This window comes from Musa acuminata, chromosome BXJ1-6 (assembly GCF_036884655.1).
Source record: "Musa acuminata AAA Group cultivar baxijiao chromosome BXJ1-6, Cavendish_Baxijiao_AAA, whole genome shotgun sequence".
NCBI lineage: Eukaryota > Viridiplantae > Streptophyta > Magnoliopsida > Zingiberales > Musaceae > Musa > Musa acuminata.
Window position 1 is genome coordinate 14098044 of NC_088332.1, and position 21920 is coordinate 14119963.

The following is a 21920-nucleotide window of genomic DNA, read 5'->3' on the forward strand; positions in this document are numbered from 1 at the left end:
GTCTAAATACAAAGATAAGTGATGGAGCCCAAAACAGAGGCACTTCTTTTGGACCTCGCTCGCCGCTTCGTCCTCGTCTGGTCCGAAGTTATCCACACATGGCAGTGGCAGTGGCAGTTGCAGTTGCTCAACGGAACCTCGCTCGCTGGCCTCCGGCGGTCGCATCGACCGCCGCTCCTCGTCCTCGGACCTTCCCGTTTTCTGCTAATACCATCAGATTCTCCGCCAATTTTATCGTTCCGATCGTTTATCCGCCGCTTTTCGCCGAGCCCCGCCCTGTTCTCCGGCTTGCGAGGGCCGTCGGAGGATTCGATCAGGTTTACTACTCTCCTATTGATGATTCTAAATGCGGTAGTCCACTTACATTTAATTCCGGATGAAAACCCATCGATCCGTCGTCTTAAAATTTCTTGTTTCTATGTGATCCGGTGGAGATATGTGTGTTCTTTTTAGGGCTTAGGTCTTATCTTATGTGCATATGAATGCGCTTGAATAATGGAATAGAAGTCTGAAATGTGCATATCTTGCGCTATCTTAGTAAACAAGGAATAGTCACGTTTCAGGTAGGCGGTAGTGGAAACCAAAGCTCCGAGGATTCAGTTTCTCAGAAGGCATCTACCTGGGCTGAGCCGTTGTTGGACTTTGTGGCAACCAATTTCCTTCCTCTAGGTAGATCCTTTTCCCAGCTATGCTTGGTTGTTGATATACTGCTCGATTGCTACAGTTGGACTTCCTTTCTTTATCTTTGAAATATAAAGGCCCTGATTTATTTTCTGTAGAATTAGTTTGCCTACTTGTTTATTACTTCAAAGCATTGTAAATTAAGACAGCGGTTCAACAAATGGGAGCATTCAAATGAAAATCAGGATAATTCTCATTTTGAAATAGTAGTATTTTATTTTTGCTTTGAACTAATCTACATAAAGTACGGACAGAAAATTTGACTCATATTGCACTTATTCAAAGGATCAAAGAATTCTTGGACTGTCCGAGATAAGTTTCATTCTACTTTTGGTCTTTGTATCATTTTTTATGTGTCTTGTGTTGATTTGGCTTTTTAAGTTGGTATTAGGTGTCGTTTTGAATTGTATCTGCTATCTTTATCAAAAGTGATCATTCTAATTTCTTTCTTCTTTTTTCCTTTCTGTCAGCTCTTCTTTCTGGGATAGCTCTAGGACTTGTAAATCCAACTCCTGGTTGTCTCGCCCACAAACTCTCTTTGTCAAGATTTAGTACCTGTGGGATATTCTTTATCTCAGGTGAGTTTAATGACCACCCTTGTTCTTTTCTTTTTAAACTATATAGGCACTGTGCTTCTTGATTGTCTTGTTCTAATATAGGGATCATGTTGCACAGTAGAGAGCTTGGTGCAGCTGTAGAAGCTTGGCCTGCAGGTCTTTTTGGGCTTGTATGATCTCAATTTTCTTTTACATCTTGCCAAGGATTAAACTTCTTGATTTTAGTTGGACTTTTGATTTTCAACTACTAGCAAAATCTGCACCTTATGATCTCAGTGGAACAGATGATACTTATGTTTAATATGTGAATGAGAAATGTGACAAGACAATAGTCATTAAAAAATATGAAAAATGCCCCTTTCTATAATCATGATGATGATCATCATCATATCATTGGATATTTAAACCCTGCACTCACCTGGTCTGCATCTAGCTTGATACCCTTCATTAGACAGCATAGTTTCTTAGGGAGCAGGATTTTGAACCATTATCCAATTATTGAGGTTTTGTTATGCTTGTGGTGCTACAGAATTAATCAACCACCATTACTAACTAACTAACTAACACTATATATATATATATATATATATAGGCAAAGTTTGTGTTTCTGGTTTGGAGCAACTTTTAAAGATAGAAATATCTGAAATAAGATGAGTTGAATCTCAAGGGTACTTCAGTAATTTTTTGGATCTCTGCCATCTTTCAAGACGAATTAGAATAACATATTGTGTTGTCATTTAGTTTGTCTTGTCTTTGTATGACCCATATGTCTTGCTCGATAGACCTAACCTATAATGTCGTGACTTAGGCAGCAGGGTTTTGAACCAATATCCAATTATCAAGGTTTGTGCTGACAGTGCTACCAGAAAATATTAACATTACCTTTCCACATGAAAGAGTAGAGGTGATTGGTTTTTAGAGTCCCAAATCAAGGCACAGTTAAATATGTGAAAACTTATAAGTTTGTCCTTTTAGTTAATTATCACCAACATACAAAGATAGGAATATCTCAAATAAGATGAGTTTCATCCCAGGAATTTCTTCATAAACTCTAGGAGCTATGATCTCTTTTTTCTGAGTATGCTACAATGAAGCTCCATAATGTTCTTACCTATTGTGTCTGCACTGATATACTCTTTGTGCTAGTCCTCAGCTAAGGTCTCTCTTTTAAACTGGGTCTTATTATCAGCTATTGATCATTTGGCATTGGCACAAATATTGTATGTTGGTTATTGCCTGTGGACATATGGTTAGTAATATTTGCCTTGTTAAGCAAATTTATTGTTTATGTTGTATAGATAGGCAACAAACTTCTCAAACAAGAGATATATATTACTAATTTCTACAGTGGGAGAAACATACACATATAAAATGACAGATTACTTGTCCAGAGTGACCAATCTTTGCTCTATGAATATGCTATTGTTTATTGAGTCTGGCGTCTGGCTCAAAGGGTCATCTTTGATTTGTTACTTCTTTTTCTGATTGATATTCTTGTCTAGTGGACTGTTTTTTTTTCGTCATTTTACCTCCTGTAAGTTCTTTTTTATTGGCTTGCATGTAAAATGAACATAGTAGTAGCACAGAAGTTCCGGGGTTAATTATTCAATTGATGAACTGATTCTTGCATCCAATTTAAGACAAAAAAGGAACCATCACAACTCTGTAGTCATGCCTATATAATCTTTATTTTCTTTTTTCCATAATTCTGATAAACTGTTTCTTGCATCCAATTTAATACGAAAAAGGAACCATCACAACTCTGTAGTCATGACGATATAGTCTTTATTTTCTTTTCTCCATAATTCAAATAAACTAAAATTGTGAATAATTACTTCAGGATTCTGATGGGAAACTTTTATCTTTGGAATGATTTATCACTTACTTTTTGCTTCTAGTTGTTAGTCTGCAGCTATTAACTGGCAACTTTTGTTCCATTTCTGGTTTGTTGTTGTAGGGTTCAATTTTGCTGATAACTCCTTTTTTCTCAAGGCTTGTTCTACAAATTCAGCTCACACCTCATGAACTAATCACTGGTATGTGAGTTTACTACTATAGTTTTTGTTAACCTTATATCGGTTGTCAGATTCTCTTCCTGGTCATTGACTTTTTGCTTAAGTTCTTGTACTGGTTTCTTTAGTTAATATGTTATGTTACAGGATTGGCTGCCTTTTGCTGCATGCCAACAACCTTGTCAAGTGGAGTTGCATTAACACAAGTCAGTTCCCCTAATTTAACTCTGCAGTAATTTTGTTCAACCATTATCACAAAGGTCTTGATATGGCGTCACAATATGGTACCTAATGCAGCTTGTTGGTGGTAATTCTGCTCTTGCTCTTGCAATGACAGTGCTCTCTAACTTGCTAGGCATTCTTATTGTGAGTAGTGCTCCTCTTTTTTACATATCATGATATAGTTTGGGGCCATGCTAATTTATACTCATGCCTAGGATAGCCTTTTACATGAAAGCAGGCACTTCATTCGTTATCTTCTTACCATACATAACTGAGTTGAACTTCTGAGGTATTCAGGTCACAGAACACTAACTTCTAACTGCTGGTTTTGGTTGATCATTCCTCAAAAACATAACTGGGTATCTACGTCAATGAATAAGGAGAAGCATAATTGTTTTTGACTTTTTAGACATAGAGACAACAGAGCGGGTTAAATCGACATATTTAATGTTTTTATGTCAAGATATGCAAGGGGTTAACCCTGTTGTAAAACAAATAAAATGAAAGGGAGGCAGTAAGTTCACTTTCCAATAACCTGGAAATGGTTTGATTGCATGTACATTATTTGCCTCTATAAAGACCTCATGATGCAAATTAGAACAATGAACATATTCAATATATGACAGGAAAATACATTTTGCACAAAGATTACACAAACTTAAGACAGATAACATACACACACAAACATATATTTTATGCATTGTAATAGATCCTTTTTTTACTGATTATTGATGAGAGAAGAAAGTTCATGAACTTTTACTTCATTCATGCAGATGGAGAAATGGGACCTTTAGAGTGCATTATGCATCTTTTACTAGTCAATATGAGATAAACCTTAGATGGAACTTAGTTTACTATTGTTGTTTTAGCATCTTCTTTGAATTATATGCTCATAAACTGCTTCCTTGAAGCTAAATATTCATGGACTGACTTTCAACTTATTAACATCCTAGGTTCCATTTTCACTTTCAAAATTGATAGGAGCAGGAGCTGGGATATCCGTGCCTACCGCACAATTATTTAAAAGCCTTATTATGATGCTCTTAGTTCCTCTTGTTATAGGGAAGGTATGTAAAATGATATATCATGAATGGAAAATAGTGATTAGATTTAATTCATATTGATATTTATCGTGAAAGTATCTCGAAGGAAAAATTGCTTTTTGTCCTTTGTATTACTCTTGTAAATGACAACTTGTGGTCTAAACTTAGACCAAGTAAAACTTACTTTCGTACTCAAAAGACTTTCTGCAAGAGGCATCTATATACAAGTTGCTTGACATCATGGAACTGAAGATATGAATTATTTGGGGTTCAGCAACTTATTTCCTTTTAAAAAATAACATCTTTTTGGTAAAATGTCATGCGTAATAATTATCAGTTCTTCATAGACTGGTGTTCACAGTCTGATTTAAAAAGCTCACTGTCCAATTTATTGAAATCTGTCTGTGAATGTATTTTGAGCCTGCTACTCTGCTAAAATAAAATTGCTTCAGAGTGATCTCTGCACCAGCATCTGCAGATGTATATCCAATCCTATTACACCGGAGAGCAATCTGCATTACAGCAGCATGCAACACATTTTATTTTGAAGTAGCCATTTTAACTAAGAAGCCCTCGATTATATAGTGAAACCTCATTAGAGATCGATGATCATAAATGATCAAGACAGCCAATTTATAATACAAAGGCTTGTTGTTATTGACTTATTGTTGTTGTTATTGGTGCTGTACCATTAGAAATGCCACATATGTCTATCATATATCATGTGAAGATAACTAGCTATTGCCCCATTCACATCATATCACCAAATGGCATAATCACCTTATACAGCTTCTGTCTTTTGTGAATTTGATCTTCTGGACTTTTTTACTTGATCATTTGCTTGTTAATTTTAGATGCTTGATTACTTATAATGTTGAGGATAAGAAAAAAAAGAAACTTATATACTCCAATATTTGCAGGTCATTCGTGATTCATCAAAAAGTGAGTACAACATTTATGGCTGTGTTCCTTGCACCAGTTTTGATTTGTTGTTTAAAGTTCCTCTCTTAAAAACCTTTCAATATCTTATCTTTCTCGAATTAATTGAAATATATAGAAAATATCAACTTTGAAGAACCATTTGGCAAACTTGGCTAGTCAAAGGGACTCATGGAAACTCACTTGAGTTGGTTTTCCTTTAAATCATATACCATTTCAAACTTGACTAAGTTAAGAATTTTTTTCTTTAACTCAGTTAATATAATATTAAATCAACTTGACTGATCCTTAATGGCTCTGTTTGAGTGTGCTTTTTGTTGATAATATTTTTTATTTAATATAATATGCAGAAACACTAATTTATTAATGTACATAAGAATAAACAAAAGAATCAGTCCAACTCAGAAGATTAAATGTAGAAACATATAGTAACTTTGGAAGGGGAAACCAAAAATAAACAAAGAACCCCACTAACTCAGAATCACGTTCAACATTTAGTCATTTTAACTTAGACCAAGAACTACAGAGAAAATATGAAAAACAAATATCTGGAACAATTGTCCTTAAACAGCAATATTCTCTTTGCACAGGTTTGGCATCATCAAGATTTTCATCTTCTCAGCAAATCAGATATCCCTTTTTTGAATAATCACATTTTGGCCATAGTAAAGAAAAAAACCAACAATGCTAAGTTCATTATTTCTAATAACAGCAATATGACTCTGATCGCATCCATTTGTCATGTGAGCCCACCTGGAAGGTGTTTTGCTTATATCTATGCTTCATAAGATTTTGCTTTAGTAAATATTTGAAAAGGAATGTTGAACATTAAGGTAGATAAACATTAGCTAGTAGTTAATCATTTAAGCTTCGTGGAAGCTATTTGCTTCTATGTTCTGCACCTAAGATGGGTGACTGGAATGTTTATCAAAACTTAAAAATGTCATGGTATTTTGTTTTTCAGGTGTGGCAGAATATGTAGATCGAAATCGGCGGTCTTTCTCAATGATTAGCGCAATACTTCTTGGTCTAGTAAGTCTTTATAATTTGTAAATTCTTGTAGTTTTATATTTGTATCTACTAGAATGCATCCAGTAGAGTGTAAAACTGTTGACTGTAACTTATATTGGTTTATTTAAAAATTAAAGTGGTATTCTCATGAGAGCTCCAAGGACTCTAAGTCACCTTGGAAGTCTCTTTTACCAAGCAGAAGTATGAGAAGAAAGTTCAGAAGAACTAGTGAACCTATGCAATGAATAGCTTACAAGCGCTGCTATTTCTTCATATATAAAGAGTAGGTTCTATAGTAGTATTCTCTCTCAAACAAGGATTCAGGCGATGAAAATAACAAAAAAAGACAGCTATTGTTGTCAAGTTAAAAAGAAAAGGATCTGAACCCAGTTTCGAACTTGATTGGGTGAAATTGCCTAGTTCAAGTGCCAATTCCCAGTCAGACTGATAAATACCGGATAGTACGAACTGAACTGATTGGTCTTTAAAACCGTGCTATCAATATTGGGCCTTTTAAGTAGTCTGGAGGAGTTGATAGAAATTCTGATGCAAAATCTTAAGTATTCCAACTAGACTTGTATGTTGAATCTAGTGATCGAAGCTTTCTTAAGGCAGGTGATTCATTTACTTGCTAGATATGTGAAAGATGGGTAAATTTAATTAGTATGTAACATGAGAAAGATACGGGCTAACTACAGATTGCCCCCTGTAGTTACCTATCTTTAGCGTCCTGTTTCCTATACTTTAAAAAGTTACATTGGCATCCGTGTAATTACGAAAGTGAAACGATTATGTCCATTTACCTTAACGATGTCGGTTTTTATCGACGGAAACATGAAAATAAAGGATAAAAAAAGTAATTTTAAGTTCAGTGGTGGACGATGTCAATGGCGGAATCATTGGCGTCGGTGGCAGCTGAACCCTCCCCCCTCGTCCCAAGCATTGAGCGATCGCCGCCCTCCGCCTCCTCGACCACTTCCTCGTCGCTGCCCCCTCTGCCTCCCCCTCGTCCTCCCCTTCTCCTTCTCCACCCTCTCCCCTGATGTCAACCACGTTCGCCACCTTTTTTGCTCCCAACCTATGCATAGCTTCGGCTCGAGAAGATGAAGAATGTGTCATCTCTCTCGGAGCCCAACTTTGCTTATGACATACACAGGACCCTATTCCGCCCCATCCAGCAGGCGGCATCGTCGTCTCCAACTCAGCGTCATAATAAGATATCCATGATCGGTATCGGGAATGTGGGCATGGCCATCGCCCAAACGATCTTGATGGACGAGCTGGCGCTAGTGGACGCCAAAACCGACAAGCTGCAGGGGGAGATGCTGGACCTGTAGCACGTCGTGGCCTTTCTCCCACACACCTGGATACGCTGTGACAATGAACTCGGACATCTGCATCATCACGGCCGGCGCTCTGTCACGGACAAACTTCTAAACAAGATGTTTGATGTAATGCTCATGTATGTCCGTGTCTCTTGGCATGTTCATGCCTTGTACAGAATGTAGAGGGGCAGCCGAAGGCTTAATAGTCCCATTTTAGTTGGGTTGGTGGCATCTTTAGGCTTGTAAATAAAGGTTGTGTCATGTGGACACGTGCGAGAGATTTTCGGTCTGTAATGGACCATTTTACCCTTTGTTGTGCCACTGTTCAGAGCTTGTAAAGTCTGTTTGTAATTTGCATTGTCTATAAAGTGTTTTTCGGAGATGTTTGCTTGTGGATCCTGATTGAGGCGTTCTCTCTAACCCGTTCTCTCTTTTGGTGGTCCTAAGGGACAATGAGAGGCTTCGGGGAGGCTGACCTTTGCGGATGGACACGCAAGGGTGCCGCACGACTTAGGCAAAACCAGCTATGTCCGTGACAGATGGTATCAGAGCGGGACAAGCACTCATAGAAACACTTAGCATGCAAACGTGGGGGACCTAGCGGGGCTGCGTCGAGGGCAGTCAGCACACGCGCGACCGTTTGAGGGAAAACGAGCATGGAGATGTAGGGAGAAGAGTCGCTCAGAGGAGCGGGCATCTGACATTGGCATTCAGAGGAATGACCAACCCTTCGCGCAAGAGGCACCACGAGAACAGGCAAGCTTGGAAGAACGTGGAGCGCACAAAGGTTGGGGTGGTTGAGTTTGAGCTATGACTCAACGTTGACAACCATACTTGATGGTGCTCAAGGCAAGCGAGGCGCTTGGTAAAGAATGAGACCATGCAAAGTGGAATGAGTTGCTCAGCGACCGAAAGAGTTGTGCAAAGCTCACAGAGGTGAGGGGAATTGCTAACTCAAAGAATTCGGTACTCATGCATGGGCTTGTATGCGAACGATGGAATGTTCGTGGCCATCCCAAGGCGACCGAAACTCGGCGCCATGGAGCATTGAAACTTTCTCTTCGGCATGTGAAGGATACGCCCGTAGGAGGCTGAAGTGTGCAACGAGTTCAGCATGTTGCTAGGCCTTGAGGGGTGCAGCGGGGGCTGTATTGACGGGGAGTCGCAATCTAGCAAGTGCGTTTGCAGGAGGCAGAACAATGCACAGTTTGTTCAGCAGAATCGGAGTAGTCCAAGGGGATGGTGGTCTCCGAAATGAAGAGAGATGTTGCTCCAACGGGACAGTTATCCAGGAGGGATAAGTCTCGGCTCTCTAGAGGGAGAATCATGTGAGACGGACCTCACATGTTGAGGAGGAGTACCTCAACAAACAACAACTCCACGAAGCTCGATGGACTGAGCAAGCAGCGAGGAGTCGTTGCATGATCTCGCTCGAGAAATGCATTGGTGGATGCATTATGAGATCAAGTGGGGGAGCGACCCAAAGCAACACAAAGGTAGGCACACTTGGAGTCGATATGGAGATCGGACTCAAAGGAGGGCTGACCCGTGGAATGGTGGGCGCGAGGGCCACAATCGACTCAATGCAAAAACGAGGAGCGGAGCAACTTGAGTGTAACTTGGTGAAGTACTCAAGCGGCATGAAGGGAGCCAGCATAGAAGTTGGAACATGGAGCAGAGGCACTATGCTTTCCGTAGACAGAGATCAAGGACATGAACTCTTACAAAGGTAAGAGTAGGATCATGTTGTTCCATGGGTCCCTCATTCTAACGGAGTGGACTCATCTTGCATGGTGCCAAAGACAAAGGGAGCTTCTGGGCACATGCACCTTATCTCGGAGGAGCATTTGATGGAGGAACTAAGGTGACTCAATTTGCGGAGGCGAAGTTGGGTTCAGAAGGCCTTAGCATGGGGCAAGAGGACGCAGAGGCGGGTACTCTTGAAGAATATGCCACAGTGTTGCCATTCAAGTTGCCAGGAAGGAAGCGGTGCGCAGCGGAGATTGTGCTGGTAGGGGCAGAGGCCCAGGATCCAGACAATGGTGCACAAATTACAGTGGAGTCGGTGGACTTCAGGAGCTACTAGGCGATGGACTGTCCTAGAGCGGTGCTTCATCTAAGTGTGACCCAAGAGTGGGTGGATGAAGGTCGATTGCCAAAGGATCGAACCAAATCGAAGGTGGAAGAGACCCTGCGATGTATTGGCAGAGGCCACACATGGAGGGTTCACAATTCGAGTTTATTCCACAGGGATCGGAATGCAATGGAGATGTCACCAGGAGGCGACATGGCGCAGCGGATCGTGGTGGAACAGTTCGTGGCAATGCGATACACACGATCTAGACCCGTGAGGGATTAGATCATATGGAGGTATGATCGGGAGCTACTGGAAGCTCCACTTCGGTGAACAACACGACGGCAAGAAGGGCTACGGATTCAAGGAGTGAAGGCCATGGTACCGCGGAGGCGGGTCTTCCGGGCGTTCATCGAATTTTGCATCGGATGAAAACCTTGGTCATCAGCATATGGGGGCTGGGTTCCACCAAGGGAAAAGTTCGAATGCAAGTACCAGTGAGTTCCAGGGGAGGGACTTGATCATGCAGAGGTATGATCGAAGCAGCTGGAGAGTTGGACTGCTCCAGAGCTCATATTCGCTTAAGGGAGCCCGACAAGTCAGAGGACAAGGCCGAGTAAGCGAACGTTGCTACCAAGGAAGCTAAGGAGAATAGAATCGGTGCAAACCCTACAACGTGATGGCAGAGGCCATGCATGGGAGTTGCAGTCTGTCTTTCCATCGACCAAACGGATTGCTTGGAGAACACAGAGGTATTGAAGCAAGGGGTCGAAAGGGGCGAGGAAGCGTCGACGAGTCCAGAGGGACTTGGCTACCCAAAATCAAGCAATCAGTTAGAATGGAGGTGGACTCGGAGGAGTGTCACGGAGGCATATCTACTGATTGTGAAGAAAAGGGATATAGATGCGAGGCGACGGATAGTAGTGCCATGGGCATGGCAGCGCTATGGTACCATAGAGGCGGGACTTCCGTGAAGGTCATTGATCCCTTGCTCTCATGGAGGGAGAGCGCTTGGTCGTGAAAGGGGCCGAGGAGGTGGAGAATGCAGAGGCGATCTCCAAGTACCGAGACAAGGCTGAAGGGCAGAGGCCGAAGAACTTCGTAAGACCGGTGTCAATGTGCTTCTCATCAAGATAGTCGAAAGTGAAGGACTTCGGGTCATGCAAGAGTGCATAACCAAGGAACGAAGCAGGCAGTACGCGGGGCTGTACCTTTGCTACTCAGTGGAGTAGGCGGCAGGGTTGATGGAGAAGACGGTACAATCCCAGAGGCGACCAAACCCATGAGAGAACTACTCCAAGTTGGGGTGAAAACTTCCTGCATTCTAGAAGTTCAATGGCATTGAGAAGGTGAATCACAGTAGCTAACTCAACGCAAGGAGTGCAAACACTTCAAGTGCTTCAGAAGTGTGAGCAAAGAGCAGGCGAAGGCCAGTAACCAGCTCGATGTATAGAGTACAACCTCGAGGAGGCGGGCGAAGTCAAGTAACCTTTGCCTTCTCAACTTTTAAGAGAATGGGCGAAACCGAGTACCCCAATTCTCTTATCTATCCAGCAGAGGAGCTCTGCAGATGTTCAAAGACCATTCAAAGATAATGGAAGACAATAGTTGTCAAATCCTCACCAATGGTGATCAGTGCTACTGAGAGTAGATTGTCCGCTTCATTTCCCAACGAAATGCCAATCGAAAGCGGAAGTGATGCGAACCTACTTGGATGTGACAACTAAGTGAAAGAAGAGTCAATGAGCAAATTTTGTGGAGGAAGGACCCAAAACTTCAGAAGTTTGCGAGACGATGCTCGTTAAAGCTCCAACAAGCATCCACCCAGTTCAAGCAGCATGTGGAATTTGAGAGACTGGCGCAGTAAGGATGGTCTTTTCCTTCATCTGGGGGATCCGCAGGAATCAACAATGATCAACACAACTTAGCCAACCCCACACCAGAGTCAGAGTCAATGGTCAGTTGCAGCAGCATGGCGGATCAAAGATTCGACTACTCAAAAAAAAAAAAAAAACAGTAGCGGAGTGCAGCTGGGAGCCAAGAGGCGCATTGTAGATGGAGCAGAAGATTGAAGACTCAGCAAAGGCGAGGAGTTGCAGTGTCGACAAAGGCTTCAACGAGGACGTCGAAGGAATAAGTGGGGGAGAATGTCACGGACAAACTTCTAAACAAGATGTTTGATGTAATGCTCATGTATGTCCGTGTCTCTTGGCATGTTCATGCCTTGTACAGAATGTAGAGGGGCGGCCGAAGGCTTAATAGTCCCATTTTAGTTGGGTTGGTGGCCTCTTTAGGCTTGTAAATAAAGGTTGTGTCATGTGGACACGTGCGAGAGATTTTCGGTCTGTAATGGACCATTTTACCCTTTGTTGTGCCACTGTTCAGAGCTTGTAAAGTCTGTTTGTAATTTGCATTGTCTATGAAGTGTTTTTCGGAGATCTTTGCTTGTGGATCCCGATTGAGGCGTTCTCTCTAACCCGTTCTCTCTTTTGGTGATCCTAAGAGACAATGGGAGGCTTCGGGGAGGCTGACCTTTGCGGATGGACACGCAAGGGCGCCGCACGACTTAGGCAAAACCAGCTATGTCCGTGACAGCTCGGCAGATCCCGAGGGAGATGCGACTGAACCTGCTACAACACAATCTAGCATTGTTTAAGGAGATCGTGCCGCTGCTGGCGAGGTACTCATCGAGGATGCTGTTGCTGTTAAGGGAACGGGGTCAGGAGACGACGACGGGGCGGAGGGAGGAATGGTCGTGGGTGAGGGCGACAACAGAGTTGTCGTGGGAAAGGTGGCGGACGTGCTTGACGTTGGGGGTGAGGGTGGAGAACTAGAAGGGGAGGACGAGGGGGGAGGTGAAGGGGGTAGCAGTGAGGAAATGGTCGACGAGGCGGAGGGTGAGGGCTGCTCAACACCGAGAGGACAAGGGGGGAGGGGTCCACTGCCACCGATGCCAACGGTGTCACCATCTGCCATTGATGTCGTCTACCACCAAACTTAAAATTACTGTTTTACCCTTTATTTTCATGTTTCTGTTGACTTCGTTAGGGTAAATAAGCCTAATCGTTTCACTTTTGTTACTACAGAGATGTCAATGTAATTTTTTAAAGTATAGAGACCGAAACGCTAAAGGTAACTAACTACGGGAGGCAATCTATAGTTAGCCCGAAAGATACATTGTACATTTGATGGTGTAGCCTTTAAAAGACAAAAAAAGTGAGAAATGATTATTAAAGCAACAGAGAAAAGATGAGATAACCTTATTGCTTATGTTTCTGCTTTCGCTTATGCATTTGTAGAAATTTGCATTTAGGTGATTAGTTACAAAAGGCTAAAGTGTCCATATAACAGTATGGTCATGCTTTCTGTTATTCTTTCCTCAATTTTTTTTTCTCCTCAGGTGCCATGGATGCAAGTGAGCAGATCAAGATCTTTGCTCTTAACAGTTAAGCCAGCAATTTTTGCTATTGCAGTTGGCATGGGAATGTATGTTCTTCACTGACTTATGTTTCACAAATAGTGTGGTGTTTTGTGGCTTCAGATGAATATTTGGTACAATATCCTTGCCATCGCGATAAGGTTACTTGGTCATTGATGTCAAGGGCTTGCTTTATGGAAACAGCCTCTGAATTTGCAAGGGCAATACTGTGAACACTGACCCTTCCGAAACCTTGTATTAGAAGCATCAAGCACACACTGGGCCAACCCTTACAATAGCCTGTTACATATGATCTGATTCTGTCAGTAGGAGAAACACCTTTACACTGGTTATGGTTAGGAGATCCATCCTTTAAAACTTCATGAAGTCATATTTTTCTTTTATATGTCTAAGACCCTTGTACAACAGTACAATTGCTCCTTTGCAATCTGGGAGACTAGGGTTCGAGTCACGGAAGCAATCTGTTTAAATATTTAAAGGTACTATGTAGTATATACACATACTCTCCCTGGACCCCATATTGGCTGAAGCCTTATGCACTAAGTACGTCCTTTTTATGTCTAAGACCTTTGTATGTGAAACCAGAAATGGCTTTAAATCCTTTATCTTTTATTTGCAATAATTGCAACTTTTTTGCAATGATTCTATGCCTATGGCTGACCTATTTGAAAGAGGCATCTCAATTGTTTCATGGAATTTGGAACTTCACATGAACTCAGTCTCATAGAGGAGTCCATGCGAAGTGGTAGATTGACAGTGGAAGTATGCCCCTTTCGTCCGAAGTCTGTCAATCTAATTTGAGGGTTTGGTGAGTGTATTTAATTTCCTTCACTTAGATTGATACTGCAGGTGATGAAAAAGCCTCTCCTAGACTAGTCAGAGCACTTAATAGCCATTATGAACAGTTTTATGATTATATATGAGTTAATTTTAGTTTAAGACATCTGGTTAACATATGAAAATGAAAGGTGATGGGTTGATGAAATTTGCCTATTTCTCATAAATTCAGTGCCCTTGTGCAGTCTCCTACATTTCATTCTGTTGGCATTCAACACCATTGCAGTGCGAAGCCTCTCAGTAGTCTCTGGCGGTGACCAATCGGTTTTCTCAAAGAAAGAAAATTTACGAGCTGTCATAATAGTTGCTAGTCAGGTCAGTTATATCATACTTTTTATGATAACCATTATCTAGCTGGTGTATCATGTGTATTATCTACATATATCTCTTTTAGATTATGTTTGCTAGTACGACAGGGATATGAAATATATTAGCATAAACATATGAACACGTAAACACAACAACAAGCCTTTTTTCTCTTTCTGTTATAGCAGGTATCAATGACCATAAATACAGAAAGACAAAAAAGTGGAAATGCTTCCAATTTCACTAGACAAAATGTGATTGTTATCAAGGTTCGTCGTACCATACCGTACCGGTGTTTCGACTCGGGCTCGATACCGGTACGGTATGGTATACCGCTCGGTACACCCAGGTGTACCGTGCGGTACACTCAGGGGTACCGAGCACTGTAGCAGTGCTACAGTGCTCGGTACGGGCGGACCGATACAGGGCGGTCCGCGTACCGCTAGCCTGTCGGACTGGTACGTACCGCCCGTACCGGGCGGTACAGTCCGGTACGGCAAACCTTGATTGTTATTACATTCCGTAACTATAATGTCAGTTGGCTTATTGTTGGTCTAAATAATGGTGCTGGAACTATGAAATACATCTGTCGTACAGCAAGGAGCTAAGGATGGAGCTTCTGCTTTAAGTGAACATCAAGTTATCCATACCTTTTCACCTGCACCTATGTCTAGACAAATGCTTCTGTTTGTATTTTAACTCTCATGTCAAAACACTAAGCTTTCTTCTTATCAATATGCAATCAAGACTGATGGTGTTACTTGTATTGGTTCTTAGTGTAAACCCAAATAATTGCTGTCACAGATTAGAGGATAGACAGGATATTCAGTTTGACAATACTGGCTTTAGTGTGTTCTTTAACATTCAACTAATTCACACATTTGTGTCATCTCGCAGAAAACTCTGCCTGTTTTGGTAGCTGTTGTCGAGCAGCTTCAGGGAGCACTTGGTGAGGCTGGATTGTTGGTCCTTCCCTGTGTTGCCTTACACATTAACCAGGTGAGAACTTTAATGGTTCATATTGGCCTTAAGTTCTGCATATGTTCTGCTGTTGCACGTTTGACGTGACCATCATACTGCAGATCATCATTGATTCTTTTCTAGTGAATTGGTGGTTAAGGAGGGACCAAATATCTGCAAAATCTAAAGAAGTTTAGAGCCTTCACAACCTCCCTCTCCACAAATTGAACCGAATTGCGAACCTTCTTTGGATCTTCTAAATTTGTTAGCTCATACTTAACCTGAAATCAAAGAACTATGATTGTACCACGATACTGCTGCAGACTGTCTCATGATCTCTAAGAATAATCAATTTTGGAGACAGGACTAGATATAAGCAAAAACAAAACAACTGTGACATTTGTTTGTTACGGAGTGAAGTTTGAAGAGAAACTGCTCAGCAACTACATTCGAAGCTGTCGTGTTAAATACAGCGATCACTTATCTTCACCAGTAGTCATTGCAGGAACACGTCCCATTCTTTAAGTGATGAAACCGGTTCCTATCCCTGACTATAATCACCCTATCGAACAACTTAGCTATCAGCTTGGCTGCTTCATGGCAGTCACTGCATATTCTGAGGTTCTTCACCACTCGAATCGGCTCCTTCTCCCTCGTGCTCATAATCCCAAAAGCAATTGCAATCTTCTCGCTATGATACATCACTGCACTCTCCTTCTCCTCGTCCTCTATGTCATGGTGCACACAATCTGTACTCGGTCGATACCCGAGCTTCCTCAGTGCCTTCTCAATTCCAACCATAAAAGCATAGATCTCCTCGTACTGCGGGTGCGACTCATCACCAACCAAGAACTCATGAATCATGTTGTTCACCTCGATCGAACTACAGCCGGGCACTTTACGCACCCCGCTTCTCAACATCATACTCCTGCATCTCTCCACATCATCCCAACGATTCGAAGACGCGTATATGTTCGACAGAAAGACATAGTTAGCCCCATCATTTGGATCCAACTCCATCAGGCGTTGGGTTACCTTCTCGCTTACCTCACTGTCCTTGTGAATATGACATGCACGAAGCAGACTTCCCCAGACTATGGCATTAGGTCGAACAGGCATCGTCTCCAAAAGATGTAATACCTCTTCGAGAAAGCCAGCCCGGCCGAGAAGGTCTACCATGCAGCCATAGTGTTCGATCTTGGGCTCTACTCCATATAGATCAAGCATCTGAGAGAAATATTTCTTCCCTTGGGTCACTAACCCTGAATGACTGCACGCTGACAAGAGCCCAACAAATGTGACTCCATCCGGTTTAATCCTCTCCATCTTTTCCATCTCATGAAACACTGCGACAGCTCGGTCACCATAACCATTCATCCCCAGTCCTGCAATGACGGAATTCCAGCAGAAGATGTTCCTGGTAGGCATCCCACGGAAGGCTTCGAGAGCAGTTTCCACGGATCCACACTTGAAGTACATATCTATGAGTGCGTTGCCCAAGACAACGTCAATCTTCAATTGGTGATTCCGGATGTATGCGTGAATCCATCTGCCCATGTTGAGAGCACCCAAGTGTGCGCAGGCCGAGAGCAGGCTGGCCATAGTTACCTCGGTAGGCGTCACATTCTCCATCTGCATCGACCGGAACATGGAAACCGCAGTGCCGAACTCCCTGCGATGCAAATACCCGGAGATCATAGTGTTCCATGTCACCGAGTTCTTCGCCAACCCCAACCGGTCGAACAGTTCGCGAGCCCTCGCCAGTTGCCCCATCTTGCAGTACCCATCGATCATCGCATTCCACGAGACGACGTCCTTGATCGGATTCCGATCGAATATCTCGCGCGCGGAGTCGAGGTCGTTCAGCTTGCAGTAGCAAGTGATCATGGAGTTCCAGGACGCCGAGCTCCGGGTTGGCATCTGCTCGAAGAGTCTCCGCGCGTCCTCCACGCGCCCGTGGCAGCTCAGCGCCGCGATCATCGCATTGCAGGCGATCACGTCTCGCTCGGAAATTCCGGCGAACACCTGCTCTGCAGAGCGTAAGCAGCCGCACTTGGAGTACAAGATGAGCAATCCGGTCATCAGAATCCGGTCAGACGCGAGACCCAGGATAAGACTTTGGCAGTGGACTGCGCGGGCGACGTCGAAAGCCTCGGGGATGGCAGCGCAGAAGCGGAGCAGCAGCACGAAGGTGGCCCTGTCGGCGAGGACGCCTTCGCGGGCCATGGCGCGGTAAAGGAGGAGGACGGAACGGGCGTCGGGGTCGGAGTGGGCGGAGGAGCGGACGAGGTGGCTCCATAGGGACGAGGGGTCGCAGCCGGGGAAATGGCGGAGGAGGAGCGAGGTGCGGGAGAGAGCGTGAGAAGGGGCGAACCGGGAGAGGAACGCGGGGAGCAGGCGATGGTGGGATCGGAGAGTGGGGTTGGCGAAGAGCTGGGCTTGGATTTGGAGGAAATGTTTTGGCGATAGAGATGGAGTGCTTCGGAGGCGGTGGAGGAGGTGGTCGGGCGAGACCGCGGGCCGCAGGTGTCCTACAGAAGCATTAGTGATCATCGAGGTGAGTTCAGCTTCGGTGGCAGCGTTGTGAATAGTTAGCCACGAAATAATTATAACTATGATTTTAAATTTATATAAAATAAATAATTATTTTTTAAAATATATAAAATAAATCTAATGGGTTAAAAGAGTTATCCCCTTTTCTCCTTACATCAAATGATATCGGATGGACGTAAATAATTATTATCGGATGAGCTTCTCAAACCCTTTCACATACGCTTAAACTTAATTTCATCGAAAATTATCAACTAATAGAAGAAAAAACAAGGCTATGCCGACAAAACCTATCAACTAACACCACTAAACGCCAAGATAGCATATGGTAGGGTTGACAGTGGTGTCATACTATTATCTGACTCAGATACTGTCATGAGAGAATCTTAAGCTAATCATAACTATAAGCTCAGAATTGCAAAGTGTCATAGGGAAGAGTAGTTTGCCATGGCGAGAGAAGATGCAGCCAGAGTCATTGAAGCTGGGAAGGGCTCTTCTTGGCCAAGTGGTGCTTGTTGTTGTGCATCCACACCTTGAGGACTCTCCTTCTGACTCCAATCTCCTGGCAGAGTTGCTGCACCGCACTCTCCTCCTGCTTCTGAAGCCTCCAGCCGACCTTCTCAGCGAAGCACAGCATCTTCTCCTTCTGCTCCGGTGTGAACTTGGTCCTCAGCCTCTTCTTCACCAGAATCGGCCTTGCCATCTCGTCCCCCACCCCCTCCATCTCGTCGGACTCGGATGTCTGCATGGCCCCCGGGGGCATGATCATGTGAGGCAGCGGGCGTGGAACGAGGCCGAACGCGTCTGCCCCGGATAACAGGAGGCCTCTCTGGTTCATGGCGTTCCTCGCCGTGAGGGGGTGGTAGCAGCCCCACGAGGACTCGCCTTCTGTTTCTTTCCTGTGGAAGTTTCTGTGACACCCGCAGGCTGAGCACTTCAAGGCCTCCAGAGTCCCCTCCTCGCCGCCGGGCATGAACTCACCACAGCCATCGGTAGCGTTGCCGCCAATGGAGGCCGCGTGGTTCTTGAGGCACTCCCTGTACTTCACCCCCAACCTTTTCTTGGTGCTGTACGGATAGGGGTTGTGATGGTGGTGATATTCTACTATGGTGGCCGTGGCGAGGGGAGGAGGAGGTCCACTGGAAGAGATGTCATGGGTGTTCTTTATTGGGATTGGGATCTCTCCTTCATGACCTGAAAGATCCATTGTCTCTCAATCTTTCAGCTTTCTCTTCCCCTTCTTTTAACTGTTCTTTCTTCGGCCTGAACACCAAAGCAAAAGATCAAGAACAAGGACAAGAAGAAGTTTGGATCAAACCACCTTAAAAGACTAAAGCATCAGAGAAACTTCTCCACCACACTCCTAAGTTTCCAATTCCAATTTCTGTCACAGAGTACAACACAAGAATTAAACAAAACATAGATACAGAACAGTGCAAAAGACTACATAAACCCACCACCCTTCCCTCCTGTAAACTGAGGAAATATGAACAGGCCAATTGGAACTCCCTGTTGGTATTGTTCATGAGAAGCTTCACAAGAAGAGCTTGGAAGCTGTGGCTGTGTGAGGCTAAGCAAGTGGTTTATAGCAGTAGTGAGGAAGCAGAAAGGCTGGCAAAAGATACAGAGGGAGGAGAAATCTTACAGTACAAAGTGGAACACAAGAAGAATTTTAGAAGGTTATGACCCAACAAAAGTAAAGCATGGGATGTTTGCTTCGCTTGCAGTACCAGGAATCAAGCTTATGCCACAGAAGACAGATGGAGAGAGAGAGAGAGAGAGAGAGAGAGAGAGAGAGAGGGGACAGCAGACTGCTGTGAGAGGGAAGGAGAACCAAAACACCCCCATGACAAATTAAAATGACAAGACCTTGGTCACATTCAAGTCCTGCATTCAAAAAGTACAGAAAAAAGACAGAACCTTGTCTCAAATTCAGTGGACCAGAATGCTCAGAATAGGTCATCATTCAATATCTCATAGGTCCTATTCCATTTAATTTGAAGTCCTTGCCTTGAGTGAGTTGCTTGCATGCTTGCCATCAAAATAGATGACTCTGTTTCACTTAAATCTTTGAAAGTTGGTCTCAGGTACCTTTGAACATACTGCAAAAGAGTTGTCAACCTCACCCTGATTCCATGTGAGAATGCAGGAAGAGACTTGCAGCAATGGACATTGGTGGAGAACAGTAGCTGAATTCTACGATGACTCTTAAGACACATCATTTTATCTCCTGGAACTGAAGGAATGTTCTCAGTCATATGATCTGTGTAAGATTAGATTTCTTATCCCACAATGCCTTTATGTTGCTGTACACATAGTCCCTTAAGAACCAGAGTGGCATTACATTCGATAGAACGTCTCTTTACCATTTGGGTAAAGGATTTGTGAGCTTACATGTATGAGAAAGACCAAAGTTGAACTTGGTTTTAGTCACCACAAGTATCATTACAAATGTATTGTTCTATCCCTCCACCAGCCACAAAAAAATTGTGAATCCCTGACATGAATAGCAGAAGCTTGCAATTATTTTCATCAAGAAAGCTATGTGTTCTCTCCCCAAGCATGAAGTTCTCTGCCACAAGCCATGATTTCAGCTCAAACCTACCTCAAGCACTCTCCCATTTCCTCCTTTTTCACCCTCTGCAATGAGTCAAGTAGTGTACTGGGTTTCCTTGGATTGTAATCTTCCCACCACCAACTGGTTCACTACCTCACCTTGATGGATTGACAGACAAAACTATTCCTCCATTCCTACTCATTGTTCTTATTGGCTATATGAGCTGCTATGAAATCATTCAAACCCAACTTTATGCTGTGCAAACAACATAAAAATGGAGTTCCAGTGTCCTATGAAGGCTTCCAGGAATGGCAATGCAATGACTGCAATCATAAATCACTTTCTTAAAATAAATTCTTCATGCAAGCTTAACTAAAACTATAAGTTTAGTTCTAAGGGTGATAATGTTACAGTTTTTATTTTGTATTTTTCTTATTTATTTGTTTATTATATTATATTATTTAATTATGTCTGTGTTTTTTTCCTTGGACCAATTTTGATATTTTCTTGTTACCATTATATCATATCCATTTAATTTGTTATTAATCCAAACTATTATGGGTTACTTTTTTTGAATGCAATCAACACATGTCTTATTTTCTCTAGTAAATGTCTTATTTACTTCATTTTTTTTGAGTTATTAGACATTCATGTATAGGGTTCGAATGAAGATCAAAGAAAATTGCATTTTAAATCGACACCATCTAAACCAAAACTGTCGTTTGGATGAGTAAGAAAAAATATAAATGTAGAGAAGAAATAAATGTTACAGAAAACAGTAAAATTTGGGTCAGCCAAACACATCTTTGGTCATATGAAATGGACTATCTTTCCGATCAATACATTGTTTACAGGGAAAAAGAATAAGAAGAACAAAACCTCGCAGAAAGGAAGTAAAAGCTGAAGGGAATGTCTGCAACTTTTGCAGCAGATCGCTGTTGGCAACATCTCGAGTTGCTTCCGTTCCATCCATCGGAATGCCGAAACACTTCGACAGCGCCACGTCTCATCCAAAGTACAAAAGGCTTCGAAGCGTGTACAGTGTGAGGAAGGCTAAGAGATAGCGATCATTGCAGTTGGCTGCAACAGCAACAAAATTAACATACGGGTACAGATGATTACACACCTCTCTCTCTCTCTCTCTCTCTCTCTCTCTCTAGAAGAAGAAGAAGAAGAAGTTTGCCACTTTAGGAGACCAAAGGATGAGAGAGGATGGATATTGCTTCAGCTACAGGTCCGCCTCAAAGTAAATGACCATGAGGTTTTCATGACAAGTACATAAATCACAATAAAAATCACTCATTGTATGAGGAGCAGGTTGTGATCTACTATATATTTAGATTAATCTCCTGTCTATATCTATACAAGGATAGTATTTTTCCTTTATTCTTGATTATATTTAATTTT

The 21920-nt window shown here is 42.8% G+C and overlaps 3 protein-coding genes across 5 annotated transcripts; 1 reads left to right on the forward strand and 2 right to left on the reverse strand.

Annotated features, from left to right (window-relative positions):
* Positions 1-35: 35 nt before the first annotated feature.
* On the forward strand, positions 36-15862 carry LOC103988048 (probable sodium/metabolite cotransporter BASS4, chloroplastic). Its single transcript, XM_009406554.3, has 14 exons — positions 36-317; positions 564-669; positions 1152-1259; positions 1341-1408; positions 3196-3274; positions 3398-3456; positions 3548-3616; positions 4426-4539; positions 5436-5457; positions 6419-6486; positions 13265-13350; positions 14326-14455; positions 15344-15445; positions 15529-15862. The coding sequence occupies exons 1-14, from the start codon at positions 99-101 to the stop codon at positions 15601-15603; spliced, it is 1305 nt and encodes a 434-aa protein (XP_009404829.2). The 5' UTR covers positions 36-98; the 3' UTR covers positions 15604-15862.
* On the reverse strand, positions 15780-18183 carry LOC103988461 (pentatricopeptide repeat-containing protein At3g62890-like). Its single transcript, XM_009406986.3, has one exon. It carries the CDS (start codon positions 17957-17959, stop codon positions 15893-15895), a length of 2067 nt encoding a protein of 688 aa, XP_009405261.2. The 5' UTR covers positions 17960-18183; the 3' UTR covers positions 15780-15892.
* Positions 18184-18332: 149 nt separating this feature from the next.
* Positions 18333-21687, reverse strand: LOC135586013 (zinc-finger homeodomain protein 4-like). 3 transcript variants are annotated; one of them, XM_065187603.1, is made up of 2 exons: positions 21393-21687; positions 18333-19219 (listed from the first exon to the last, which is right to left on the reverse strand). In XM_065187603.1, the coding sequence occupies exon 2, from the start codon at positions 19161-19163 to the stop codon at positions 18429-18431; it is 735 nt and encodes a 244-aa protein (XP_065043675.1). In that variant the 5' UTR covers positions 19164-19219; positions 21393-21687; the 3' UTR covers positions 18333-18428. The 3 variants fall into 3 exon arrangements, with proteins under 3 accessions (XP_065043675.1, XP_018683198.2, XP_009404830.2); XM_018827653.2 differs by lacking the exon at positions 21393-21687 and adding an exon at positions 19602-19810; XM_009406555.3 differs by lacking the exon at positions 21393-21687 and adding an exon at positions 19414-19810.
* Positions 21688-21920: the final 233 nt, after the last annotated feature.

What these genes read in the sequence shown, in the direction of transcription:
- LOC135586013 (XM_065187603.1), bottom strand. Translation starts at nt 19,163, where the DNA reads ATGGATCTTTCAGGTCATGAAGGAGAGATCCCAATCCCAATAAAGAAC.
- LOC103988461 (XM_009406986.3), bottom strand. Translation starts at nt 17,959, where the DNA reads ATGATCACTAATGCTTCTGTAGGACACCTGCGGCCCGCGGTCTCGCCC.
- LOC103988048 (XM_009406554.3), top strand. Translation starts at nt 99, where the DNA reads ATGGCAGTGGCAGTGGCAGTTGCAGTTGCTCAACGGAACCTCGCTCGC. An exon ending in AACCAATTTCCTTCCTCTAG is followed by an intron (nt 670 to 1,151) that starts GTAGATCCTTTT and finishes CCTTTCTGTCAG; the next exon opens with CTCTTCTTTCTGGGATAGCT. An exon ending in ACCTCATGAACTAATCACTG is followed by an intron (nt 3,275 to 3,397) that starts GTATGTGAGTTT and finishes GTTATGTTACAG; the next exon opens with GATTGGCTGCCTTTTGCTGC.